Source organism: Harpia harpyja, chromosome 21, assembly GCF_026419915.1.
Source record: "Harpia harpyja isolate bHarHar1 chromosome 21, bHarHar1 primary haplotype, whole genome shotgun sequence".
In the NCBI taxonomy this organism is placed as follows: Eukaryota; Metazoa; Chordata; class Aves; order Accipitriformes; family Accipitridae; genus Harpia; species Harpia harpyja.
The window spans coordinates 7260377-7286632 of record NC_068960.1 but is presented as its reverse complement, the minus strand read 5'-3'; the positions used below and the strand labels follow the sequence as shown (position 1 = coordinate 7286632).

Genomic DNA, 26256 nt, shown 5'->3' with positions numbered 1-26256 from the left:
TTTGCATTAAAGTAATAACTTTATAACGTCTGATTTGACATTCCATTTACAAAGTAATTATACAAAAGCAAAGAAATAATAAACGAAGTTGGCATTACATACGTCATTTCCAAGATCCATCTATAATTACTGTTACCATGCAGTATTCAACATTTGCTTTCAGCTCTGTAGTTAAGCTATTTTCAGCTCACCATCCACTTGCTGGTGCAAGTTTTGTTCCTATCAGTAATTAAATCCTAGAAATTTATATTCTTCCATGACAATTCTACCCCATTTTTCACACACTTCAAAAAGAAAGGTTTTCATCTTAAAATCTTAACTGCTTAGTCTTTGGCAATTAAAGACTTTTTGGAAAACTGGAATTGATCTAATGAAACTTTTTTCCAAATAGAAGACATAGAAAAAATATCAAGCCATACACACATAAAAATAACCATTTTCAATGTGGTTTTTTCTACTCACAACTCAACCTAGTTTCAGCTAAAACACTCAGCTCAGATTATAAATTGATGTCCAATAAAATCACAGCAGAGGCCTAACTTTTCTTTTATACAAATTCTACTTCTTCTGCTCTGTACATAGCAACTGAAGTTTACATTTGCTTACACCAGATTTATGTCTCCATGCTGGATGGAGACAGTACAGAAAATCCTTCCTTACCCAGCCACCTACGAAATCCATCACCTTTGGGCAGCTTTCCTCCTATATTTACCTGCTTTTCATTGACTCTAATTTTGGGCTGGGTCTAGTACACCCCTAAATTCCCAGCAGAGGTGCAAAACAAACTTTTGAGGCTTCCTTCAACCAAAATCAGGAGAAAGGGAGGTGTCCTTTCTACTGTAGTGGGTTTCCTGAATAAGTGTCAAGTTCTGCATTGATTGCACCCTAGTATGAGGATCTGAGCTAATGATTTTAGGTGGTTTTATGAAAGTCAGATTTAAAGTAAATACTTTTCCCCATAAATCTTTCTCCATGGTAACTTCAATGTTGTCTTGGTAAGGCAAACTTAGGTTTAATGTGACAACTGACAATAAATTCTTGACTATATGTAAGTAAGAAAACAACAGGAACAGGCAATGTTGTTTCAAAACTCCTTACTCTTGAATATTGAATTTATTCCTAAGTGCTTTACATTCATTTCATTAATATTTCCCCCAAGGTCAAGTAAATCTCAGCCTTAGCCCTGTCTCCACAAAGTCTAAAGAAATTAGGCAAGAGAGTTCACCAATAAGCTGCAACATGACAACCTTTAACTTAGTTAAGCAAGACCTGAATACTACTGGGCATTTACATTTATTTAAAGGCTAACTTAATGAGAATTGATACACTTTAAAGTTCAAATCCAAACTCTTTATACAGCACAAACTATCCCTAATTTTGCATCTTCAACACACAGAGAAGTAGCCGGGAGCTTCTCTACTGAGTTCACTGGAAGCAAAGTTTGCTTTACATTCTTTACTAATATAAAAATAAGGTCCATATGAAATCAGCATAAATGCAAAAATAAAAGGAAAACATACCAGTTTCTTCTTCTCTATAATCTGAATTAGTATTTGATGATGTACAGGTGCATTCCATATGCTCTTCTAATCTCACCAGAACTTCTTTTAATTTTGGCTTTTTTCTAACATATTCCACTTTTGCCACCTATAAAATACGATGAGGTATGTACTGAGACACATTAACATAGTTATAGTTCAGAACTGAAGACAGGTAACTATATACCTCTATTTTTTAATGTAGCCAAACCCATATAAAATGTTAGCATACTAATCATCTTTTATCTTAATTGTGCATCGTGTTACTATTTATTGCACAGACTATTTGTTTATTCAAGTTCAGCAGTTCGAAACAACTTTCTTTTCCCTCAAGAGATAAAACAATTTCCCATTCATTTTGGTTTGAAGTTGTAAGCAGCTCAGCTTTCACATATATCACAATAAGCTTCTATACAGATTCCAATCAGTGGTTGTTCTTGTAGACTGCCACTTTTAGCTGATCTTCTGTACGTGTTGACCACTGTTCTTAAGCCGAAGGCTAACAGTGAAGGCATTAGGTTGGTTTGTAATACGTTTTACAATTTACAAATTGGTGTCTCCAGACCCCTCTGAACGTAGCGTCCTCAATAATACAGAACCAGGATCTGAATATCAGCTGAGAAAGCAGCAATCTCAATCCTACTCACTTCTTGCAATGACCTGGGACTTGTTTACAAGAGCTCCCATGCACTGTTTTCAGGTCCAAGGGAACTACCACTCGCAAACTGGATCCAGCCTTTGGCTTTATTGTGGCTAGCTGGCAGGTATGCTATTTCTCTACAGTCCATCCAACTGCTTCCAACTGCACTGCTCCACTTTGCGCCAACGCACTGGTATCCTTAAAAAAAGAAAGTCTGGAGGGAAGGTGAGGTCAGAGGAAGGAGCATGCTGGAGAAGCTCTGGCTACATGCAGGTCTCTCATCTGAATGAAACCAATGCAGAAGAGAAGGATGTTGGGGTGGGGAGGATACTGAACGTGGGGACATCCTGACCAACTTGGTGCCGGCAGCCAGGAGAGGAGGAACAGCGCAGGGGGCAGGAACACTGCTGTGCTGGGGCACTGAAATGGGTTGTGGGATGCTGGGTGCCAACTTGCACTAAGCGTAACGGGCATGATGGTCATGGCCGTGCAAGGGAATATGGCATAATGTGGGCAAAGAGAGTGCTAGACAGTGTGTAAGGGGTCCAATGTTTAGTTTACAATTGTGTTAAACACTGCGTGAATAGGTGATAATCATTTGCTTGAAATGGAAATCACTGAAATGAAATCATGGCTTCTCAGTCCTACTGATGATTTATCTAACATCTGACAAAAGGGGGCTGCAATGTGGCTGTCCCAGCAAACAAGAAGACTACATAGTACAGGTATGCATTATAAATAAGATAGATGAGGGAGCAGAAGGACAAGAGAGGCTGGTTGTCTCTACAAAAGTTACATGACAAAGCCATTAAGTCTGATCCAACCAAAAGCTCCAGTTAGTATCAAATAAAGCATCCACAATTACACTAGACTCTCCTGGTAATGGTTTACTTGTGTGTTTGGTAGGGATTTAATACTCCACATCAATCTTCACACTATGAAAATCATTCCCTGGCTCTCCCAAAACTGGAACAACAGTGTCACAAAATGAGAGTGGTGGCTGGAAAAAAACCATCACATTCCCAAGTTCCCAGAAACACTCTTGTGGCTCTGTGGACACAAACTACCAAGGACCTCCGAATGACAGTAACAGAAGCTAGAGCAAAATCCTGGCCTTATTAAAAGTCAGTGGGAAATCTGCCATAGCTTTCATGGAGCAAGGAGTTCAAATCCACATTTTAGTCACCGCCTCTTGTGTCAACAGGATCTGGAGACAATTTTCATTTACCCAGCAAACAAAAGTTGCAGAGAGACAGATGCAGTAACTAAAGTGTCCACATTAAAAGGTATGTTCCAAAACTGTCAGATCTCCATATAAACAGATGAAGAGCTGGCCGTGACATACAAGAATGCTTTTGTTGAAAGACCAGCTATGGGTCGAAGCAGTATGTTTCAAAATCTCCTATCAGAACCCAACTCCATCAAGCCTTTGAATGCAAAGATTTGAAAATGTATGGTACAACTGAGTCATCTGGCATCAAAGGATGACTAATCCTTAAAATTTACAAAAAACAAACAGTAATTAAGACACCTCCATCATCAGAGACAAAGAAAGAGACCCAGCAATCATGAAACAGCTTTCAGATCTGCCATGCTTATTACAGCTGTTAGAATAAACCAGTCTTATTGAAAATTACATGCAACAAAAATAAACTGTAATCAAGCTTTTTAAAGTCTGTCCTTGTTTTGCTTGGTTTTCCAAGCTGAAAGATATATGCAGTTCCTGTGGCTGTTTGGTATTAAACAACATAAAAAAACCTGAAAAAGATAATACTTTGAATAGGATCATAATGAATTTATGCAGCAATTTAAAGCTGTTTTTTACTGTACTGTAGTTAAGATACAATCCAGCATACGTTCCACTGCCCTACTTCATGCTATGCAAGCTAAAGGAATGTCATTTTGTAAGACGTTGCATATATTCAAACTGAAGCAGCACAAACCAGATAAATTGCTGTGCTTGTGTCATCTATTAACACCTGCTGGCCCACAGGATGCTAATCTAAAATGTTGAAGGTTGCAGTTCAGATTTTCAGTGGGTATAAACAGAGATACCTATGCTAACATCATGGGATTTGGCCTTGTGTTAGCATCTTTTTTCTTCTTTGTATTTTTCTCCCTGGTGTTTATCTTGTACAGTTATTCTCAAGTGCCAAATGCTTTGAGATGGTCAGTCCTCAACAAACCAAGATCAGCTTCTTTTGCTTGTCCCTAATGCAACAAAACTAAAAATCCTCAAATCCTCCAAAACCACAAAATATCACTATATAAAAGCTCTCTAAGAGAAAGACAGTAAAATAACCGACTAGCTTAGTTAAATGGTGTATAATTAATTGCTGGCACCATACTTGCATCACCGTAGACTCTAGTTACTATCTTGCGGTATGGTGTGGTGGCTAAGTAAAAATGAAAATAAAATCTGATAAAAATATATGGCCTAACAGAAACATCATGGGAACACTTTTTCTAGAGCATCTGCAGCAGAGATGAAATCAGGGAGTAATAGCAGGAAAAAAACAAGACTGTAAGCAGAAGTGACAAAAACACCACTAGCACAAAGCCAAAATTTATCACGGGCAGGAACTTGCAAAAGAAGTCGCAGCGCAGAAAATTCCTCATAACAGCAAAACTCATGTGGCTGATAGGTAAATACAGGACGGGAAATAAAACCAAAAAGCAACTGAATGAGGATGCTTTTTTGAATCATCTGTTTCTTCCATCTTAAAATAAACGTGTGCTGGTAAGATGGAGGGAAACCTGCCTTCACCTTGCAACTGTGATCTTTGCAGCCCTCAGGTCTGGAAGGAAGACCTAAGTCAACAGGGCACAAAGGCACCACAACGACTGAGCAGGGACCGGGGATCCCGCGGGGCCTGGCAAGTCACCAAGCGTTTCGCAGGACTGGAGCCACCGCTCCGGGGACAGGACGGCAGGACTGGCACGGTGCCTTCCAGGACACACCGCGCCAGCTGTGCACGCCTCCGCAGCGCAGGCAGCATGGGAAGCAGCGGGGAGGCCAGCCACCTCAGAGCCTGGCAGCCACCCATCCTAAAACACCCATTAAAGACATTTACGGGGCACTCCTCTGGCAAAATCCCTACCTCAGAAAAGCCCGTTCCCAGTTATTTAGGGTGGGGTACGGAGACCTACAGGGAAGCGAGGCCCAGGGGTGCACTGCCCTGTCAGCGCACAGAAAGGGGCGGCCCTGTCAGTGCCCGGGTCAGGGAGAAGCCCTGTCACAGCCCCGGCTGAGGGAGCTGCGGCCCTGCCAGGCCCCAGGGCGGCGGGAAGCGCTGTCACAGCCCCGGGGGGGGCTGCGGCCCTGCCAGGCCCCGGGGCGGCGGGAAGCCCTGTCACAGCCCCGGGGGGCGGCGGCGGGAAGCCCTCTGACGGCAGCGGGGCAGGCTGGGAAACGCAGTCCCCGCGGCGCGGGAAGCTGAGGCGGCCGCGGGGCAGGCTGGGAAGGCGTCGGGGGAGGGGCAGGAGGGTGACCCGGCGGCGGGAGCCGCCTCAGAGGGCGGTTTGGCGGTGCCTCGGCGAGGGCACGGCGGGAGGAAGGGTCCGGCGGCAGAACCGGAGGGTGCTGCAGCAAACTCGTTACCCCCCCTCGGCAGGAGGGGAATGGCCGATGTGGGGTCTCTATGTCCTCTCGCCCTGAGCGGGAGCAGCCAGACCTTGCCCTCTGCCAGGCGACTCGCGGTGACGGGGTTCCTCTCCTGCGCTGAGGGCACCTCTCTGGTTTTCCGTCTCCGCCTGTATCGGGGTTTCCCTTGTTTCTCCCATCCTTAAGTTGAGCTTTGATACCTGTCAGCTGGTCCTGCCTGCAGGTCCCACCAAGTGCTGGCAGTAATCTCCAGTTAAGCCACAGCTAAAATCAAAGTGCAGTTTGTCCTAATCATAGAAACGGTCACTGAAGAAAAACGTTCTTAAACCTGCAAACGCTACATACAGCCATTTTACCTACACACGCAATTTGTTCTGCAAGGCCTTTTTAACCTCTTCAGAGGCTGGGTAGCTCAGCTGAACAACTCGTTCTGAATTCCTGCATTTTTTTCCATCTCTTCGAAACCCCTCTGAACAACTCCCAGACGACAACTGAGGAGCTGCTCCTGAATTCCCTCCTTTCCAGCTTCTTTTCTCTCTGTCCTTCCCTCATACTAATTTACTGTAAGAACATACTACGTTCAATTTCCCCCAATCAGCTCAACCTTGAATATTCAGAAATGGCTGAAGCTGGTATGGCTATGGCTGAAGTCCAAGCAGAAGGCAAAGCTGAGGTAGATGGAGTGAATTAGCTCGTTTCTTAATTTGGAAATGAGCACTGCTGCAAACAACCGTAATACTCAGCTTGGCTATTCAAAATTAGCAGTATAGGCAGGATTTGCTCTATAATATTAACTGGGTTTTGCTGCTGTGACCAAAACCACTAAGAACATCATGCTCAACATTATGAAAAACCTCTTGGGAAGACTCAGTTCAGAAACCCCCCCAAATAAATTATGGTCTGGTACTTGGTAAATACTTGATCTCGCTGTGCAGAAGCAACAGAATCTGCAGATGTTACCGAAATGCTTTTGCAGACAGGGGAGGAAATATATCTGTAACAGACACCAACACCCCTAACTCACCAATCCTTGTCACCATTACTCTATTGGGAGAGAAATGCAATTCTTTCCTTCCCATCAAAGAGCAACTCCCAACCAGCCTCTTTATTTCAGTCCGATTTTTGCAGGGCTGTACAGGTACAGCTTGCTGAATAGAGATGTCTTTAGGACCAGGGGGCTGTGCTCTCACGGGCTCACTCTGTCATGGTGCAGGGCACACCTACCTTTTACTAACTCACCCCATGAAAGGGAAACCTTAGAGGACCCATTTTGGGGAAGCCGTTCCACCATCACCCCTGGTTTGGAGCCGTCCTACAGCTCCAATTCCACAAGCCCATTAACAGTACTTCCCTGACCAAAGCTCAGTGAAGGCAAAGTAAGGACACCCCGGAACCCTACAGCCTTTGAATCGTGTCCCAGGAACGGAATGCCCCAACACAAGCACCTCCGCTGCTCCTCCCACGCTGCCACGGCCGTCTCTTAACCTTGACTACAGCAGCCCTCAGTAAGACAAAGAAAACACCCTTTGCTTTCGCCTGTTGGATGATGCAAACCCACTTGCTGACCTTTCTGGATGAACATTTTTCTAGTGTGAATGGGCCAGCTATGATCTCACTACCTTGTCAATGAAGAGGAAGTGGGGAAAGCCTTTTCAATGTTAAATCAAAAGAGGGCTTTTATGCAGTCTGACATCAGGGGAAAACACAAGACGGCTTTCCAACCGCACTGCAGGAACAGCTAAGAAGGCTCTCCAAAACCACTCCCCCTACCTTTGCAGCGACCCTCACTCTGGGCCAGCTACTTAATGGCATGAGCAGACATTCAGCTCTGAACGTAGGATTGGCAAAAGGCTCATAAAACCATCAATTATATCAAAGCTACAAGAGGATCTGACTCTGGAGGGCATAAATATGGATTCTGTTCAGAGATTTCTGGTGTGACAGTGGGGTCAGCCTACAACCTTTACAATGAACATCCTGTTCCTGCTTGACCTCTTGTCCTTTTTTTTCCCCTTCTACTTAATGACTGTTTGGAGCAGTCTTGGAGCTTGGAAAAAAAAAAAAAAGTCCTCCAAAGCTGGCTGACGTATATTGATATTGCTGGTTGCAATATATTTACACAGCCACAAAAAGCCGCTGCTCAGCTGAGCCTACTTTTAGCTTGTGCCCTACTAAAATGAATGCAAATGTAAAAGCACTAAAACCGCATCAGCGGACTGAATGAGAAACTAAGATTTCTTTAATGTGGCGGTGTGCTAGGGAAGCAGCCCCAACAATGACATCCCACAAAGCTGCTGCCAGCTGTGGAGTTTGCAGCTTCTAGGGAACCCTCAGTGTCCCCAGCAGCAGGGGACTTCCGACAGCCAAACTTCTATCTATAACCTTCCCCATCACTGCAGGTGTAGGAAAAAAGCACAGGGTTGCAATATCACACCCAAGTACCAACAGCAAGTTCACAATACATGGCTCAACTCTTTGCTGGGCATCTCCGGCTGCTTTGTGTGTATTAGTTGCTTACACAAAATTAACTGGAAGCTGTATCAAACCCAAAGGGAACAGCATTAGATATTAAAGCCCTGAGGCACTTTGCTCTTTAACTCCTATTCTGAACGGCTTGCAATTGTAGTGCTTCAACTTCCCCAGTTTGTTCTCAGCCCTCGAATAATTATTGATCCCAATTTTTTCCTCATTTTTATTGCTTCTGCAAAGTGTATCCCACAAAGGAAGGGCAGCAAGCAAGTGTAAAGTATAATTATTTTTTGAAAGACTGAGGGAATCTGTTCAGATGTTTGTCCAGCTTATTTGGGTGCGAAAGCATTTTTCAGATGTTCAGAAATGGAAAAGAAAAAGAAATCCTGCTCAGATGCATGCCTGTGTGTATGAAAAACAATGAAATGGCTTAGATGCCTTATTTTGTGTTTAGGACGTACAGCGCTACATTAACAGCACCTTTCTCAATAAGAAATCCGTTGCAAGTGCAGCAATCAGTGTGTTGTGCTGGGCAATTTTATGTTCAAGAATGTGGTGGGTTTTTTTTAAATTCTGCTCTTAAAATACTCAGGACAACAAGAACTCAGAGTCTTAACAATATAAATGCTAAGTGTAAGTCTGATCTCCTACACACAGATGTAGATCACCATTACTTGTTTAAACGCTGATAAAAATTAGAACACAGTGAAGCCGAATGAACATAAGAAATATTTCACGTAATATTTACTGGAAAATTGCAACAGGGATTTTCTCTAATGAGTAAATACAGCATGAAGCCGTTGAGTCTTCTATCCCTGGGGTAAGATAATTTGAAACACATTTTTTCAGATCAAAAGTGTTATGTTGTCAAATATAAAAGCCCAATTTAGGCTGCATAATATTTAATTAAGAAAACAGCATTCCATACTGTGATTTATTTATTTTTTTAAGTCCAATGCCCCTTGAGTCATTTTATCTTCTTAACTTTAAGATTTGTACTGTGCGAGATCATGGGAAAGACAGAAGCAACTTTATTTTCATTACAAAAGAAGAAAAACCTAAAGGGAATCCTGTGAATATCAAATCCAAACCCAAGATTTCCCAATAATCATGTAACTTGAAAGGGCCATCTGCTCACTCAAAATGGAGAGGAGGACTGTACCTGATCCTGTGGCTATGATGATGGATAATAGAGAACCAGGTCATACAGAACAGCCACAAGAATACCTGGAGTACTTAGACTTAAGGGGACCCTCTTAGGGCTCTGCAGCCACGATTTGCTCACCTTGACACTTCTGTGATGTATCCGCGATGGCTGGCATTTCACACTGCTGGTGTTGCAACAGCCAGTGCAACGTTTCACCTCCACGCAGGGCGGCCATATCAGGAAGTTGGCAGAGGTGGGATCGATCTGACTCCGAGGTATCTCGTATATAACCGTCCGTGTTTTGCAGACAGCCGGGATAGCTTCCTCTGCAAACACAAGAAATTCACACTTCCAGGTGAGCAGCTGCTCTCACCTCAGAGCACCCAGATGCTTTACACCATCGATTTATGAGTGGCACTCTTAGCTGGCGGGTTGAGATGGTGTTCTCAGTTCCCACTGCTTACTGACAAGTCGGTGCTGAGTACTGTTTGCCTACCACTAAACCGTGTGTGCTACCCTAGGGAGAAGCTTGACTCACTCCCAAAAGCCCAGCCCTTAAACGAGGGTTTACAATGGCCTGGCTCCCAACATAGCTCGGAGCACATACCATTAGATAAGACAATCCCGGCTCTTTAGAAGTGATAGCAAGCCAGGGGCTTCTCCAGCTTAGATGATCCTCTAATACAGCCTCACAGCGACTGCATAACAGCAGCTGCTATTTTACAACATTGGGGTGATCACTGCACACACGTATTATCACACAAGTATGCAATACCTGGCAAATACCACCACAGAAGTTGCACTGAGGATAATTATATCACACCCAAATTGGTTGAGCTGGGAAACAACCTGCGCCACCTTGAAACTTTCGAGTCTTGGGTTTCCACTTCCAAGACCTTAACATCCCCACATCAGGGAGTCTGGTCCATCTGCCATCCGAAAGGGCAACTGCCATTTTTTCTGAATGAAGTTATCAAAGGTCTGTACATGGTGGGTCTTATTTAATTTGTTATTTCTTGAATAAGGCAAAACCACAAAAGTAGCATGACTGAAAAACCTGCAGCTAAACCAATAACCTGTCGGGCTCAGGTAAGGTGAGCTTGTAGACAAGTTTCAGCCACCTGAGGATCATAAAGAGTAACTCTGCACTGCTGCATGATGCTGCCATGAAAAATCCAAACCAAGCATTGTTTTCAACCTAGGGACTGCCTAAGAAGTCAAGCTGATAATTCAAAACGGTCCAGAAAATAGCAATTGCAGGGACAACTTGTTTGATAGTAAGTTCTCTGAAGGCAGCCTGGATTTTTTTGCCTTACAGTGGAAGCAGTGATAGCTTTGGGTTAGACGTGTCAGGGAACTGGAATACTGCCTGTGCTTCTTCAGTTACTTCTGAAGTACAATAAGTTCAGGCCTGACCTGTGCCTGTAACATGAAAATCTAGGCTTAGTTTTGAAAGAGATGCATTTCAGTCGGCTAAATAGAGTGAAAATTATTCTTCTCAAACCCCAGTGCCATGAACTCAAGAAAATTAACGGATCCAATACTGCAAGATAGCTGGCAACTCCTACAAGTTATTGAGTATACCCAGTTCCCACTGACTTTTATGGGGAGGCATTCAACACCTTGCAGAGTAAGGTGCCAAGTGTAGCAGACTGTTTCAGAACCGCTGTTCTCTAGAGGCATTCAATGTGACGAATGCGCTTGCCAATTCACACTGCAAATCCAGGCTGACAGCATGCTGTGCTATCTACCGCGTACCACCATAGCTTAAAGTACAAATATATGAACTCTGAATTACCTATAATAGATATGATCATGGATGTTTTCCACAGTCAAATGGAATTGTAAAACACTCAGATCTAAACAGATGAACAAGCACTGCGTACCAATCCTATTCTAAAATTCACTAGCATCTCTTTAAATTTGTATTTGGGCTTTGTTGGATCACCATCGTTATTGTTTAGCAAGAACAAAATCCCTTGTAAACATGCGTGGTGCCCTACGCAATGATGGAAATCAATGCCCCAGCGTTTCCATCAATGGCTTTTAATTTTTTGGATAAACTGTTTTTCTCTTGTGAATAAAGAGTCAAGCTGTTTCCTTTTGTGGAGCTTCTGTACTGAAAACTCTACCAACTGTTGATGTTTTTTAAAGCACACTGCTGTAGTTGTTCCCCACACTATGAATTATACATTGAATATCACAGCATTTTCTAACCAAGGTCTAGCTTTCTAACATGCTGCAACAAGAAAGTGAATGTAAAGAATTTGTGCTTGTCTGTCTCCTATGGACATCCTCCAGAAGACAGCTTCTCAGGCAACGGCTCATTTCATGCAAAAAGAAAGGCAGAAACTAGAAATGGCCTTCTTCCTTTGTGCATGTCGCGTTTTTCCAGTGAAATGTCCTGCTTGGCTGACCAAAAGCACCCCCTCTGTTTTTACTCCCTAAGTACAAACAGCTTGTTTCTTACCAATGCTTCTTTTTCTGCGAATGGGCACAGGACGATTCTCTTGCGCATGTTTAGCAGAATGAACACTATAAGATCTCAAGTTTGTTTCTGAAACATCATCATATCCTAGAACAGGAAACAAAATATTAAACCTCAGCTATGTTATTTGCATCAGTGTTGCTACAGTGCTGTTCCATACATATAAATCTGCACTGTTCATATGCATAAAACCAAATCCTGCTGCAATTAGTCTAACATAACTCCTGCCAATGCAACTGCAAGGGCATAAGGCAGGGAAGACATAGACGTTAAATGTCATGTATAAGCATGCACACTTTAATTCTAATATCCACTTTACTGAAAGCCCCCAGAAACAGTGCGCACTCTGTGACACAGAACCATATCTAAAGTAAAACAGTTGCATTGTTATGTGAAAGGCATAATACAGCTTTTCTTACCAGAAAGGTGTAGAAATAAGAACAATTATACTTCACGTGAAATGTTTCTTCTAAGTTTTTTGGAGTTGCGGTATGAGGATATGGTAAAAAATATGGTATTACACACCCAACAGCAACAATGCTGCCTCTGTAAATTTTCTCTTGCTTAGTTTTCAGGGCAGTACTAGGACAGAATCAAAGGCAAAAAGTAACTAGCATGGGTTTCCTTTTAGCCTCTCTGTTGCAGAACAAATCCCCTGTGAAGTATCCTAACCTTTGGAGGGGCATCTGAAGCTACTGCAAACTCTGGGACTGCATCCAGGCTTGTCTTGTTCCCTAAATAAGCCTACCACATGGGTTAAAGGGCCATGAGAAAAAGCAAAGATGGAAAACTTGGCATTTCATTTATCATAAAAAACAACAAAATAACTGCTCCAACTATTTGGTTTTGTTAAGTGAAGCAGTCCAGGTCATGTCCCATACAGTAGGGTTCTGAAAATGACAAGCACAATCTGCAAACAGGGGATCAGGAAGATGTAAGCAAACTGAAGACTGCATACAGATTCCAGTACACCGAAACTAAGATTTTTAGCACTCTGCTGCTTGGAGTGCCCTCTGTAACATCACTGAAGAGTTTCAAGGTTTCACTGCTGGCTCCAAAGAAAACTGTGATGTGCACTAAAAAATGTAAATGGCTATTATACAGTACTCAGTTACCCTCTACAAGCTACCAACATCCTACACTTCTGTCTTCTGCACTGTCACGCTCCCTGCTTCCAGTTCATTTTGTATGCACAGTTGACTGTGACTCCGGAACTTGTTTTATTCTCAGCTTTATTAGTAATACACATCATGAGAGTCTGCTCTACAAACCAACCAATTAATTTTCTCCTCCCTCCAAGAAATCCTGACCTAAAGAGCATGCAGCTTGTGGAATCACCTGCAGAGCCTGGAAAGACATGAAGACAGTGGTATCTTCAGCATCTTAGAAAGAGCTCTCTGCCTCAAGGTTTAGCTTCACTTCTTGGAAAATACTATTGTAGGTAGCTAAGAGAAGATGAAATGGGAGGTCTAAGAGGTAGTGCCAGGATCACCCACTGGTCCTGTCTATTCTCCTTATCAGCAGAACAGATCCTTGTCTGAAATAAGTCAGTGTGAAATCCAGACTCTCAATTTACCCAAATAAGTTGGCTCCTACTTCCTGTGTGGAGTGCTTGTTTCCCACTGCTTTTGATGGGAAATTTTGGAACCTAAATGATTAGCTGATAGTGAGCCTTATTTGCAGTCCCAGTCCTGTAATGTAACACAGCAATGACTAATGGATTTTATTTCTGCTTTTATTGTACCCCATACTCCAGAAAACTCATCAGTGGGGTAAATAAAATGGCTTGCCTGAGACCCCACAGGAAGCTTGCGACCGAGCTGAGGAGCAGAGCCAGGTCTCCCGCATGCCATTCCAAAGGCACCAGGCCATCCACCTGACCCCAAATGGTGTTATGCAAAATGAGGATCCGTTCTGATGTTCCTCCAGCCCTCTTCTGCTTCCTAGCACTCAGCCACCCAACACCTTAATACTGACCTCCTTTTTGGCAGCTTGGAGTTGTCACAATCTCTCCCTCAGTTTGAGGCAATGAAGTGATATTCAAAAGAAAGCAGCATGAATTCTGCTCAGTGTAAGATCCAAGCTAGGCTCAGAGCAAGAAGCATCTCTGTCCACATGCAAACAGTGTTTAAAAAAGATTAAACACAAAACTAACGCCTCTAATCCGAACTGCTTGGTGGGCACAGACATCTTGCTGAAAAGAGAAACCGTCGATGATGCCAGCTGTACGGCAGGCCCGAGCCACAGGTCCTAATCCCACATTCAACACGCTGGCATAGCTCCCTTCTAACATGACTGATTTCTTGCTGTCTTGTTTAAAGAAACTGGTAAGACTAAAGGAATAGTATGATCAGCTAACCAATATGTTAAGCCATGTGCTTATATATAACTGCTCAACTCAGCTGCAATTAGCCATATTCTATCATCATGTTTATAAAGCAAAACGACATGTCGAGGAGCATGTGTTGCTTATAAGATGATTTCTAAGGTGAAGAAGGCCTCTGGCTCATACTGCATCTCACTGTCTCGCTACATATCTTAGGCATGTACATCACTTCTTAAGTTCATGTCTCACTGTGAGGGTTAAAAGAAGAGATCTACAGAGCTAGCACAGCAGACTGCAAAATAAGTTCCAGTCAAACCTCAATGCATTATGCAACACATATTGTACTATTTCTATCGACACAGCATCGATGGGCTGTTTTTTTTAATAAACAGAACTATGGAGCATATGGCTGGAGCCAGAAGACACTATAATGCTAAAGGCACTTGGTGTGTCCCCCAATCCCCAGAGGCATTTGGAAGGAATTCCACTTCCCAGTGAAGTCAATGGGAAAATCACTGAAGTTCAAGCAAACTTTAAGTCACCAGAAGTCTTGCCCAAGCAGGACCAAAAAACAGAAAGTCAGCTTTGAAACCCAGACTTGACTCTGGATGTGTGGCCAGAAGACTTTCTTTTATTTCATTAAAACAACGATGCTACAGTAATTACAAATAGCACTCTCTAGTTTGACTTTAAAGAAGCCTGATACCTAATTTGCATCAGTTTTTTTCCCCTAATGTACTGATTTAGGAGCATGAAGTTGCAGGATAAGGATACACTCTTAGCAAAGGAAATGGGAGTTTATGGGCGCTTAGCGCCTCACAAAATGAGGCTTAGAGCAGAAAGCTTAGAAACGGATGGTTCTTAGTTTAGAAATTGAACACTGCTTGTCACTAAGTGAAGATGGAGGATGCTACACGGAGCCAGATTAATGCAGCTCTCTTTTAACGTTTTAATAATAAAAGTTTTCATGGCAGCCCATCAAGAACCTTCTCTGTAATCTTTTATGTACTGACAACATATCAATGATGAGTATAAAAACTCTTGCAATTAGCCTTGGTCAATCCATTACTGTAGCTGAAATTGTTCTTTTTTGTCAGATTGGCATTTTTCCACTGGGCCGTGGAGTATAAATCACAGAGTTCCTATGACATTCTGCCAATATGTGATTACTCTTCTCACTAAATAAGCCTGTGGAAAGCATCCTAAGACGACTGTTATTTTATATTTATCAATTTATACTGTCGCATTGCTATCTCCTTCCGAAACAATTTTATGCGAGGTACATCCCCAATATATGCAGTCTTAACACAAACCTTCTACATGTCACTTTGATGTGCATCCAAAAAATATAGGTCCAACACTTCTAGTACCAACAGCAGCAGTTTAGGAAATTCTCATTCTCTCTTTTTTTTCAGGAATTCAATGTAAGGTACAATAAACTGAAATGGTCTGTCTTACAAATCGGTCCTACCTAGAGCCAGAAAGCCCAAGGCAACGTCAATCTGATTGTTTGATCTTCTTTCTGGCTGATGCAAAATATGCCCTTCTGACATCCAACTGCAGAGATAGATGTCATTAAGTTTTCAACTTTGATCTATTAAAGGAAATATAAGTAGCCGCCTGCAAGATCCTGTTTTGTTTAGTTTTTTTTCCCTTTACCTAGATGTGATCAACCAACTGTAAAGGAGGAGGAGTATTCCCTCTATCTGTCTCAGGAAAAACACAGGACACACATGGCAGATGCCCACCTCTCATAATGTTTAAGAGGTGCAAGGAAAGCTAACACATTGCATTGTAACATCCTCAATTTGAGCGCCACACCAAAAGCACAAAGTCAGCAGAAGATTTTCCAATAGATTGAGCTCTGCAGCAATCTAACACTTTTCCATGAAAGTATACTGTTAATTTAGAACGTTTCTCCACTTAACAAAAGCTGCTCTGCTAGTTCTTAATCACAGGCCGTTAAATTCACATGGCCTAAGGTGACCCTGTGGTTGATGCCCTTAAACCATGCAAAGAAGCACACTCAGCCCTGCGTTTCCCCACGCAGGGAGACGACTGGGGGAAAATCTGTTCCCAGCTGGAGGCAAACTTAATAGGTGATGAAATGAACTCTACCTCCCACAGGACAGATGGGAGAGGTGAAGTGCGGGGAGAAAAACCACGCTGCTAAGCCAAAGAGAACTTCACGGGCAGAATATAGGAAATGCCCCCGTTTCGGTGATTTAGTCTGTTAGTAGTAAAACTGTACTCTGCACGCTACAGCTGCCTACTTCCTGGGATCGTGCATGCTTTCTGTTTTAAATAGGGTCAGGCTCTGCTCTCCGTCACGCCAATGAAACTCTGTCGCCAACTATGGATCCCAATCACAGCAAATTAATTCATATAAGACCCTGTTTCTCATATAAACAAAGAATTTTCATGTTGCCTTTACAGGGATTTCTCTTTGAATCGGACATGCAGCACTGGGCTCTGACAAATTGGCCTGGATTTTCTTTTTTGAATACAATGATAAGCTCCATGTTGGGTAGTGTTTTTCTTTAAGTAATATGCCAGATGGTCTGGGGGTGTGGTTTCTAATTTTATGAAGGGGGTTATCAGTCATCTCTGCGCTACAATATAGAGACCAAATCTGTCAGAATAGAAGAAAAACCTGCCCACTCTGACTTATAAAACTTACTTTTCCAATTAAAAATACATGCTTTGCATTGCAGGAGAGAAAATGACTGTTCTTCCTTCAATTTCCACAGATTCTGTCTTGTTACTCAGGAATATCAGATATTTTCTGCATGCATGCCTGATCCTGCAAACTCTTCCCCTACAAGACCATTCTTAATTCTCGAGTCCACCCACTGAGTTTAAACAGGGCTACTCACATGCAGAAGGACTGGCAATACCATGCACTAAAACGAGGAAGAAAATAATCACTGGAGTGTTTTATTCTGAGCCTCAGTTTAAATGAGTGTATGCTATAAAATACAAATATATCCACTGTACAAGCCTTCACTGAACCAGCCCTTCCCTAAATGCAACTACGGCCCTAAGGAAATACATTTCAGAAATATTATCTTACCAGTGACAACTAGAAAACATTTGATTTGCTAATCCAAGCTAATACTAAATATAGTAAACAGGCCCGATCCTGTTTACTGAAGAAAACATGGTAATTTCAATGTTCGATTAGTCACTCTGATAAACCCTCAATAAGAATTACTCATGACAGTAAAGACTGCAGAACTGTGCCCAGAAAACGTAAATGCGGGTAGTAAAGACCAGTTACTCTCTATGAAGATCCAATCCTGCTTGTGTAGCTCAGAATAAAGCGTAGCAGGCGTGCAAAAGGAGCACTCACATAAGCAAGAACAGGGTGAAAGGCTGAATATTTTGTTTTTATTTTTTAATACTGTTTGAGTTTGTGTCTTAAGGCATTACTGTTTCATGTTGAAATAGTAAAATATTTATGTGCCTTGTTTCTCTAATGGTTTCTAAACTGACAAATTGCATGAAAACAGCAAAACGAAATGGTAAACTCACGGCTGACCTCTTCAATTTCTGGTCATGCATCCTCTTCTGGTTAATATTAGCCACGAGGTAAATAATTATTTTCTGAAATAAATTTTTTGGCTACATCTACTAATTTATTCAGCTCCCGCCATTGCTCCACTTGCCTGCTTGATTCTCTTGCAATGGAGCCATGTGAACTTTTGCTCTCCTCGTAAGTGGTATTTAAAAATGAAGCATGTGCTTGTTACACTGGGGCATTTGAAAAAATAATGTCTTCTGGTAGCTACAGAATACCGACTCAAATGCAGAAGCAGCATGCAGTATTTTAAAACGCTAGCGCTCAGATCCAGCCCTTCTGCAACAGCAGCCAAGCCTTCCACTGAGTTCACTGCGAAAAAGATTTTAGCAGTAGTGCACTTGTCTGGTCCAAAACAGTCTTCAGTGGGGAAATATGTATTGCATACCCCTTCCCTGTTGTGAAAGCTTCTTTAATTGCAGTGATAAGCAATAATGATGAAGTACTGCTCTCCAAAAATACTAAACCGATGCCAATGAATCTGGTAATTAGTAATTAGCCTCTCTGGTTATGCAAGAGAGAAATATTCCCATTTTCAGTGTAATGGGAAACCGTTTGCTCCCTAATCACATGAAAATTGAAAGCTATGTCTGTAAAATACGTTCTTAGTGCATTCCTGCTCATTAATACAGCACTATACAAAAAGCAGTGAGTTAAACTCTAGAAGGATCCTGCAATGCTGAATGAAGGTGATTGAACCTGGCACAGATTTTACAAAAATACACAGCATATGGTTTAAAAGGAGATGGCCCAGTACCAACGCAAGCAAGAACTCATTCATTTTTCTCCATGTTTGCTCTTCAGAAAGATGCAGGTTTCCCTTGGGCACATCAAAGGTGCCGGGTTTATTCTCTCTCAACTAAGGGAAGAAATCACCAGGAACAAAGTGCATCAAGTGAAACCAAATGATAAGAAACACAGTAATACGGTGCTTCTAGATCTCATTTACTGCTGCAACGATCTGTTTGAACTGCACGTTCTCACTACACCCATTTGCATGCCTAATGATGCAGAAAATAACCCTGCGCTATTTTCTTTTGGAAAAAAGTGTATTTTTAAGGGTAAGCTTCATATGCAGGTTCCTGTTTAAAATCAGCGTAGACGGTTTATTTTCCTTTTAATAAAGCCCAGCGCTTGAAGAGACATTACTTCATTCATAAATATTGTTTCAAATATTTTAAATACCTCTAGGACAGTAGTTTAAAGATAACAGAGCAGTGCAAGACCAACAACAAACCTTATGGAAATTCTTCTCCGCTGAGAGACGGAGAGGTCTGAAAACACAGAGGGTCACTAGGTCCCTCTCCACCCTGAACCCCCCCCCGAAGTTTTAATTCCCGATCGGCCCCTTGGCCGCCGCCTCCCTTTGAAATAAAGCTCCCCTGCCCAGGGCAGCCTGGCTCTTCAGGCTGGGTCCCCGCACGGCTCTCGTCCCCGAGGCGAGGCAGCCCGGGCCGCGCCGCCGGAGCGGCGAGAGGCGTGCGGGGCGCTGCGCCGCGGCCGCCCCCGGTGCCTCCCCCCCGGGGCGGCGGCGGCCGACGGCGCGGAAGGAAGGAGGACGGGACTAATTTACCTACGGAGTCAATCTCCAGGAGGCGCTGCAAGTCGCGGATGCTGTGGATCTCGCTGTGCGCCAGCCGCTCGATGAGCTCCTGCGGGATCTCGGCCTCCTTCAAAGACACACACACCGCGGGTCACCGCGCAGCCCCGCGCAGCACTCCCCCCCGCCCCTGCCCCACCGGGCATTCAGCGCTTCGGGGCTGGGGGGGGGGGGGGGGGGTATGGAGGGTGCAGGGTGTTTGCTGGACGTGTTTGGACGCAGCAGGGGAAAAATCCACACTCGCACCCCCCCCCCAGCTCCACCGGGCGCTGGAGCGCTCCCCGCCGCCCCCTCCTGCGCGCCCGCGGGGGCTGCGCGCCGCCCGCCGCCAGCTGAACTGCGCCACGGCGCAGCCGGGCGGGCGGCTCGGCACGGCTCCGGCCTGGCGGAGCGTGTGCCCGGCAGAGCCGCGCCTCGTCCCCCCGAGCCCGGCTCGACGCGCTGGAAACCCACCCCGGGCAACCGGCTGCTGAAGTTTGCCCAAGCGGGCGTGAAGTCCGCTGCGGGCGAGGGGTTCCCCCGACCCGGGGAGGAGAACGGCCGTGCCCCACGGGGCCAGCCGCCATCCTACCAGCGCCCACGTCGCGGCTCCCGGTGCCAAGCAAACCCGGTCCCGGGAAAAGTTAAGAGTCGCCGTGCAGCGCCGAGCACCGCGCTCGTCCCGACCGGGGCCACCTGTAGCAACCCCCAAGACGCGGCTCCGCGCCCCGCTCCGGCCCCGAGCGGGCTGGCGCCCGACCCTCGCCCGCTCTGAGCCGGGTGATCTTCAAAAACCGGGGAGGGGCGTTTTGGGGACGGGGACGGGGGGGCGGTTTATTCAACCAACTTCTGCCCGCGGCACTAACGGTGCCCGCGGTCGGCTGCGTGCAGCGCCGTGCGCCCCGGGGGCGGCCGCTGCCGGGCGGCTCCGCGCACCGCTCTGTTTGCAAATAGCCGCAGCGCGTTTGCACCCGCGGGGCGTGAAAATATATATATATTACAAGATAGATAGATAGACAGATAGAAGAATTTTTTAAGGGCAGCCAGCGGCCCCGGAGCGGAACGCACGGTCATTCCCCTTCGCCTGTGGCACGCGTGAAATGGCAACTCGCTTTCTGCCTCGGCCGCGCAGGGGCTGGGGCAGGGCGAGCGCTCCCGGCGAGGCCAGGGCGCGGAGATGCCCGCGGAGCCCAGGTGGGCAGCCCGCTCCCTCCCCCGTGCCCTCCGCCGCCGGCTCGCCCCGACCCCCGGGCTGCGGCGTCCCCCGGGGCCCGAGAACGCAGGGAGCCGCTCTCACCTACCTCGGAGAAGGTAAAGGACAGGTAGCCAAAACCTATCAGCAAAACGCAAGCCCAGGTCCTCATCGCGGTCTAGTGCACTTTAGACACGGAGGGAAGGCAACGCTGATGGAGAGGAGCTGCAGGCCGGCTCCTGCCGCGCAGAAATTCAGTACCATCCCTCAGGGGAAAGGCAGCGGGGTGGCTCGGGGGTCCTCCGCATCCAGGGTGGGTCGGGGCTGCCTCGGGGCGGCGGTGGATTAATTACGGCGCTGCCGCTGTTTGTACGTTCCCCTCGCTACGGGAGCGTGGCCGCTCTCCTTTCTGCCGCTCTCGCTCGCTCCTCTTGGCTCTTAGGACTAGACCAGCCGGTACTTCTGCATATTTGCTTAGATCAGACCAAAGTGAAACCCAAGGAGTCGATCCGGAGCGCAGCCGAAACGCCCATCACCTGTCTGGGGCGGCTGGCCCCCCTCGCGGCGGGCGGCGCTGGGGCCCGCCTCCCCCCGCCGCCGCGGCCTCCCGCTCCGCGCCGGGACTGAGGGATTTGCTCGGTTTGCCGGCTTCTCCCCCACCCCGCTGTGCTTGCCCTCCACCCTCTCCCCCTTTCTCAAAAAGGGGGAAGAAAAAAAAAAAATTAAAAAATCTTTATTGATACGGATCGCAATGTTTCTCTTGCTCAGAACGGTCCCGCTTCCCTCCCCGGCTGGGGTGAGGTTAAAAATAATAATTAATTACGAAGAATAGCAGTGATAGATCGGAGCAGTATTGCAAGATCTGCCTCGGTGCAGTTCCTTCTCCACTTTGCACGGGAGAAGAAGAGAGGAGGAGGAGGAAGGACAAAAAAAAAAGACAGATAGATAGGCAAGAAGGTTTAAATCCCAAGGGGATCGGAGACGAACTGCAACTCCTGGCGGAGGGAGGATTCCCGGGCTCGCTCCGAAGCGGTGGCCTGTCTGGAGCGTGGCTCCGGCGAGGAGCAGCATATACCGCTCCCCTCCCAGCCATGCGCCTCCCCCGTCCCTCCTCCCGGTACTCCCGGCACCAAACCCACAAACAACAAGTAGTGGGGGCTGCCGCCAGCTGCAGCCCCTGCTCGTAGGGCGAGAGGGGCTCTGCCCACATGTGAGGGAAGGGGAAGGAAAAAAAAAAAAAAATCAAAGAGCCGGAGGAGGGGGCCGGGGAGGGAGCGGGGCAGCCTGCCCGCCACCCCGGCCCTCTGCGGCACTGGGGCGGGGGAGCCGAGGCGCGGGGAAGGGCTGGGAGCTGCTGCGCAACAGCCGCCGCGTAACCTTACGGGATCCACCTTGTGCCCCTGCCTTTTATATAAGGCGGAAGAGATCGCCATGACCACGGAGGGTTTGGGTGGTTTTTTTTTCTATCGTTGTTATTTTTGGGGGGGGGGGGGAGGCTTACCCTTTTGCAGAAGGGGAGGGGCAGAGTGGCGGTGGGTTGTGTTGTGGTTGGTTTTTTTTTTTAACGCAGCCTTCCTTGCGAAGGAGAAAAACCTCCCTTAAGAAATACAAAAGCACCCCCCCCCAAAAAAAAAAAATAAAAAGCAGCTGGGGGTGGCGGTGCGGGCGGGGGGCCGCGGGCGCCCTCCGCCCTGCGGCACCTGGCTGCGGCATGCGCGGGCGCGGGGCTCCCCGCCGCGGCCGCGGAGACGCGGCGCCCCGGGGCTCCGCCGCAACCGGCCCCGGTCCCCCGTCCCCCCCCCGCTTCCCCGCCCCGGCAGCCAGCCCGCGGAGCATCGGTGCCGGAGCCGGGCGGTGGCGGCTCGCTTTGCTTTCGCGTCCTCCTTCCCCGCCGCCCCGGAGAGAAAATGCCCCCTTTTCCCCGGCGCAGATTGGCACAAGGTGCCTGCTGCACCCTGACATCTCCCTGAACTCATTGTGATTTAAATAACAGCCCTTTCTCATCTAAACAAAGCATCTTAATAGCAGATGCAAAGAATTCGGCTCATCTGAAAATCCAATAGCATTTAAGTGGATTAACTGCAATAACACAACTGAGGAGTGATACTATCCTTCATGGAAGACAATAGACTGTAAATGCACAGCCAGGGAGACTTATCCTTTCATCTCTGAATTTCCTTCAGCATTTCAAAAGCGAATGCTTTCTAGAAGCCCTGGAGGGCTTTGCACGCTACTGGCTTGGACATGCTTCTAGGAAACAACCTGTGCTTTAATGGGCACTTTGCAATTGCATAGAAGTTCCCACCAAAACAGAAGTGGCCTTTCAAGTACGTTTAATTCTCTCTCATGATGTCATGTAGGCTTACAGGGTGGTCTCCAGGACCACAAGGGGGGAAAAAGAAAGGTGGGGGTTGAAAAGAGAGAAAAGGAAAAGAGATGTAAAAGATTTGGAAGCACTTTAAAAAGGAGAATGCTTTTTTTTTTTTTTTTTTTTTTAAGAGAGAAAATGCTGAGCCAGTGTGGAGCCATTCTCAAATGCCTCCTGATATAAAAAAAAAATGATCCGAGTGCCACACTGCAGCAGACCCATCCACGCAGGCTGCGCTGGCAAGCAGCAGGGCAACCGGGAGGCAGACCAGGGCAAGTCATTCTGGTAGTTGCCATCGCTTTCTTACACGGGCTTTGACGTTGCAGAAGTAAAAAGTGATGACTTTAGTTAAAAAAAAAAGTCTCATCTGCACTTATCATTTGCTGGGCTTAGAGAAACAATTCTTACGGTCTGTGTTGTCATAGTAATAATAAAAAATAATTACCAAACAGTGAAATAGATTCTGACAGTACCAGCTCGCTGAGCATTTACTCCTCTCCTTCCTTCCTTCATTGGCTAACGTGTGTCTGGGATCAGAAGTGCTGGGTATTTGTAGCTCTTTCAAGTGGTATTCCACTACGAAAGCCAACATAGAGATAACTCCTACTTTATCTATTGGTAAAAAAAAGTCTATGCAGTTTTGATTTTTTCTTACATTTCCTTCATTTTATGAGAAATGTGCTGCATCAGCATCTTTTTTAAATCTGTCATTGTGGAGCTCAGATAAGCATCTTTCCTCTGGGTTGAGTTACACTTGGAGTAGCTTTTAACATTAGACTGTTTATATGGATCATTGCAAATATTTGATAATAATGCAAAATATGTAAGATCCCAGAAGAGACCAGAGAACGTAAATAAAATTCACACAGATCCTGCAGATAACTTTATACTTGGGTTGTCTGTCTGCTTACGAAACACATTTTCTCCTTGTCTGTTGTTTGATCTAAAAATGCATTTGTGCCATGTAAGTCCTTACAAGCATGCAAAGATACGTCTGTGTGAAAAACGTCACACGAGTGCATCTTTACTTCAGCATGGCACGTTCCTGCAGTCTACAAGTCTATTAAACATGCGTGCACCAAACATGAAATAGCATCTTTTATGAAATACCTACAAGGCACACATGTGGAAAGAGTGACAGGATGGTATTTATAGGTTTAAAAGAAAATCAGTACAAAGAACAGAGCACCAGAAAATTAGGTTTTGCACTTTTTTATTTATCCGAGAGCAGCGAGCAAGATACTGCTTGTCTAATTTAAAGCATGTACTGTTAGAAGTCCCTCAAATGTCAGGAATTATAACAGAGTTATACTACAACAGAGTGTTGAGAGGGAGGATTCCTAGGGTTTGCACAGCACTTGGCATGGGGGCAGGGATGCAGAAGCTCCTTGACACAAAATGAAACTACTTCAGTGGCACCAGTGCTTTCTGCAGGCGGTGACGCGCGAAGCCAGGGTGCCCCAAATCGGGCTTCCAGCACCGGCTACAAAGCTCATTTAAATCTCTGCCGGCTCAGTCGTTAGAAACGCAGGTCAAGCCGTGTAGCGGGACCAACTCATGTTTCAGAGAAGCGTGCCGGGGCTGCGATGCGCGAGAGCAGCCCGGCCGCGGGAACGTCGCTGGGAGAAGCGTGGTCCGGGGATGGGCGGCAAGGCAGGCGCTGCGCTGCTGGGGAGGGGGCTGCAGCCACAGAGGGCACTGGGCTGGCTTCAGAATGGTGCCTGCAACCCGTGGCAACTATTTCAGAGGTCAGGCTGAAATGTTGACACTTGCTTGGCCCTTCTGACAAGCCCGAAAGTTGCAAAAGGAATCATTTCATCGCAATCACATTCCTGCTGAGGGAGTCTTGGGAAACCTGTCCGAGTCTTTTTCAGACTCGATTTTAGCAGGGATTTTGCTTCATTGATAATCATGTTGAGATGAACAACACAGAACGAGTTTGGGTAAGGGGTGTTTTTGGAAGGGTGGCCTGCTTTTATCGTAGTGGCTATTTGGGGCTGGCCAAAGTGGTTCGGTGTGCTCTGCGGGAAACATCCTGCCACCGCAGCTGAAAAAGGACCAAGAGCCGAGAGTGTCCTGGCTCCAGAAAGGGACCATAAGAAATACTCTCAGCGGTTTGGACCCGCACCGTTCAGCGCCGGCGTCACACGGTATAATACGAAGGATAAAAGTTGAGAACATAAAATCCAGAAAGCTAGACAGGAAGCTCACCCACTTCGGGTGGTTTCTCACTGGTTTTGAACATTTCTTTGGCCTGTAGCTTCAGAGGGGCACGTGGCCATGGTGGGGGAAGGTCATCCTCCTGCTCTGCAGCTCGATCGCTGCCCGCCTACAGAAACAGGCACAAAGCTGTCGCAGGTGCAGGTGAAGTACAGGCAATGGATTACAAATGCAGAAAGCGCTGATGGCAGGCAAACCGTTCCCTTTCCTGAAACTTGGCCCATAAAGAGCAACAAGGAAAGCTGCAAGGAGAACAAGCGAGGCAGTTATTATTCCAGCTGGTACACCTACAAACATTATTTCCTTCTTTTCCAGCTCTTCCTTCTGGATCCTTGCACTGGCTCCGTCCTTCTGGCTAAGCTTTGTTTTCTTTGAACCTTTTGTTGGTGCAGCTTTCCAGATGCTTTGACGGTTGATAACTTTGTCGAATAGTCATAACATGTAAATCTGCTACAAGGTTTCAGCTAAGCAGAGTGATCAGAGGGGGCTCGGCAAAGTTTTATGGTGTCCCTGGCCCTGAACACTGAGGGTAGCCATGGCCCGCACCACCCATGCAGGCCGTCCCTAAAAGCCACAATATTTCTGGAGATGCTTTGCCCTCCTACGAATGGGGCAGGGTCCGACTAGAGCTGATCCTCCCCCCGAAACTGCCCCTTTGACTTCAGTGAGGGTTAGACCCAACTCTCCCTGGAGAAATGGTTTGGTTTAATAGCAAGGACAGGCAGACAGTTAGTATCGCTCTCGTTAACGTGCTCTTCTCCCCGCCGTGCCCAGCTGCTTCTTACCCAGGAGGTTCAGCAGCACGGCCGAACGCGAGGGGCTGTTTGACCTTCCCTGCCGCGGGAGCCACTGCCGAGTGACACACAGTTCACCTTCAGGGCTGGAGTACGAACTGGCAGCCCTGCCAGCCTGGGTAGCAAGATACCATGTTTAGGCATTAAACTAGGGCACTTGCATACCAGCACAGGCCGCTATTTTAGTGGGTATATGAAGTTGCTCCCTGCTCTCCACCCCTATGGGACAACGGAGCTGCTGCGAGCGCGGGATATCCTCTGCCTGGTGGATAAAGCTATTAAAAATGGGCTGTGTTTTGTCAGTAATACTT

At 46.1% G+C, this 26256-nt stretch overlaps 1 protein-coding gene across 5 annotated transcripts in view; it reads right to left on the bottom strand.

The window, feature by feature from the left end:
* The window catches only part of PDGFA (platelet derived growth factor subunit A), a 37141-nt gene extending 15474 nt beyond the window's left edge, over positions 1-21667 (bottom strand). For 3 of the 5 annotated variants that reach the window (XR_008232845.1, XM_052772987.1, XM_052772988.1), the window contains exons 1-5: positions 20673-21667; positions 19366-19462; positions 11869-11973; positions 9537-9724; positions 1521-1647 (exon numbers count right to left, since the gene is read on the bottom strand). Coding sequence is in view for 3 of the 5 variants with exons in the window: in XM_052772987.1 (XP_052628947.1) it covers positions 1521-1647; positions 9537-9724; positions 11869-11973; positions 19366-19462; positions 20673-20735 (580 nt within the window). In the remaining 2 variants the exon portion in view is untranslated. The remainder of the gene's footprint in view (positions 1-1520; positions 1648-9536; positions 9725-11868; positions 11974-19365; positions 19463-20672) is intronic. The other 2 variants (XR_008232846.1, XM_052772989.1) reach the window with 2 other exon arrangements.
* Positions 21668-26256: the final 4589 nt, after the last annotated feature.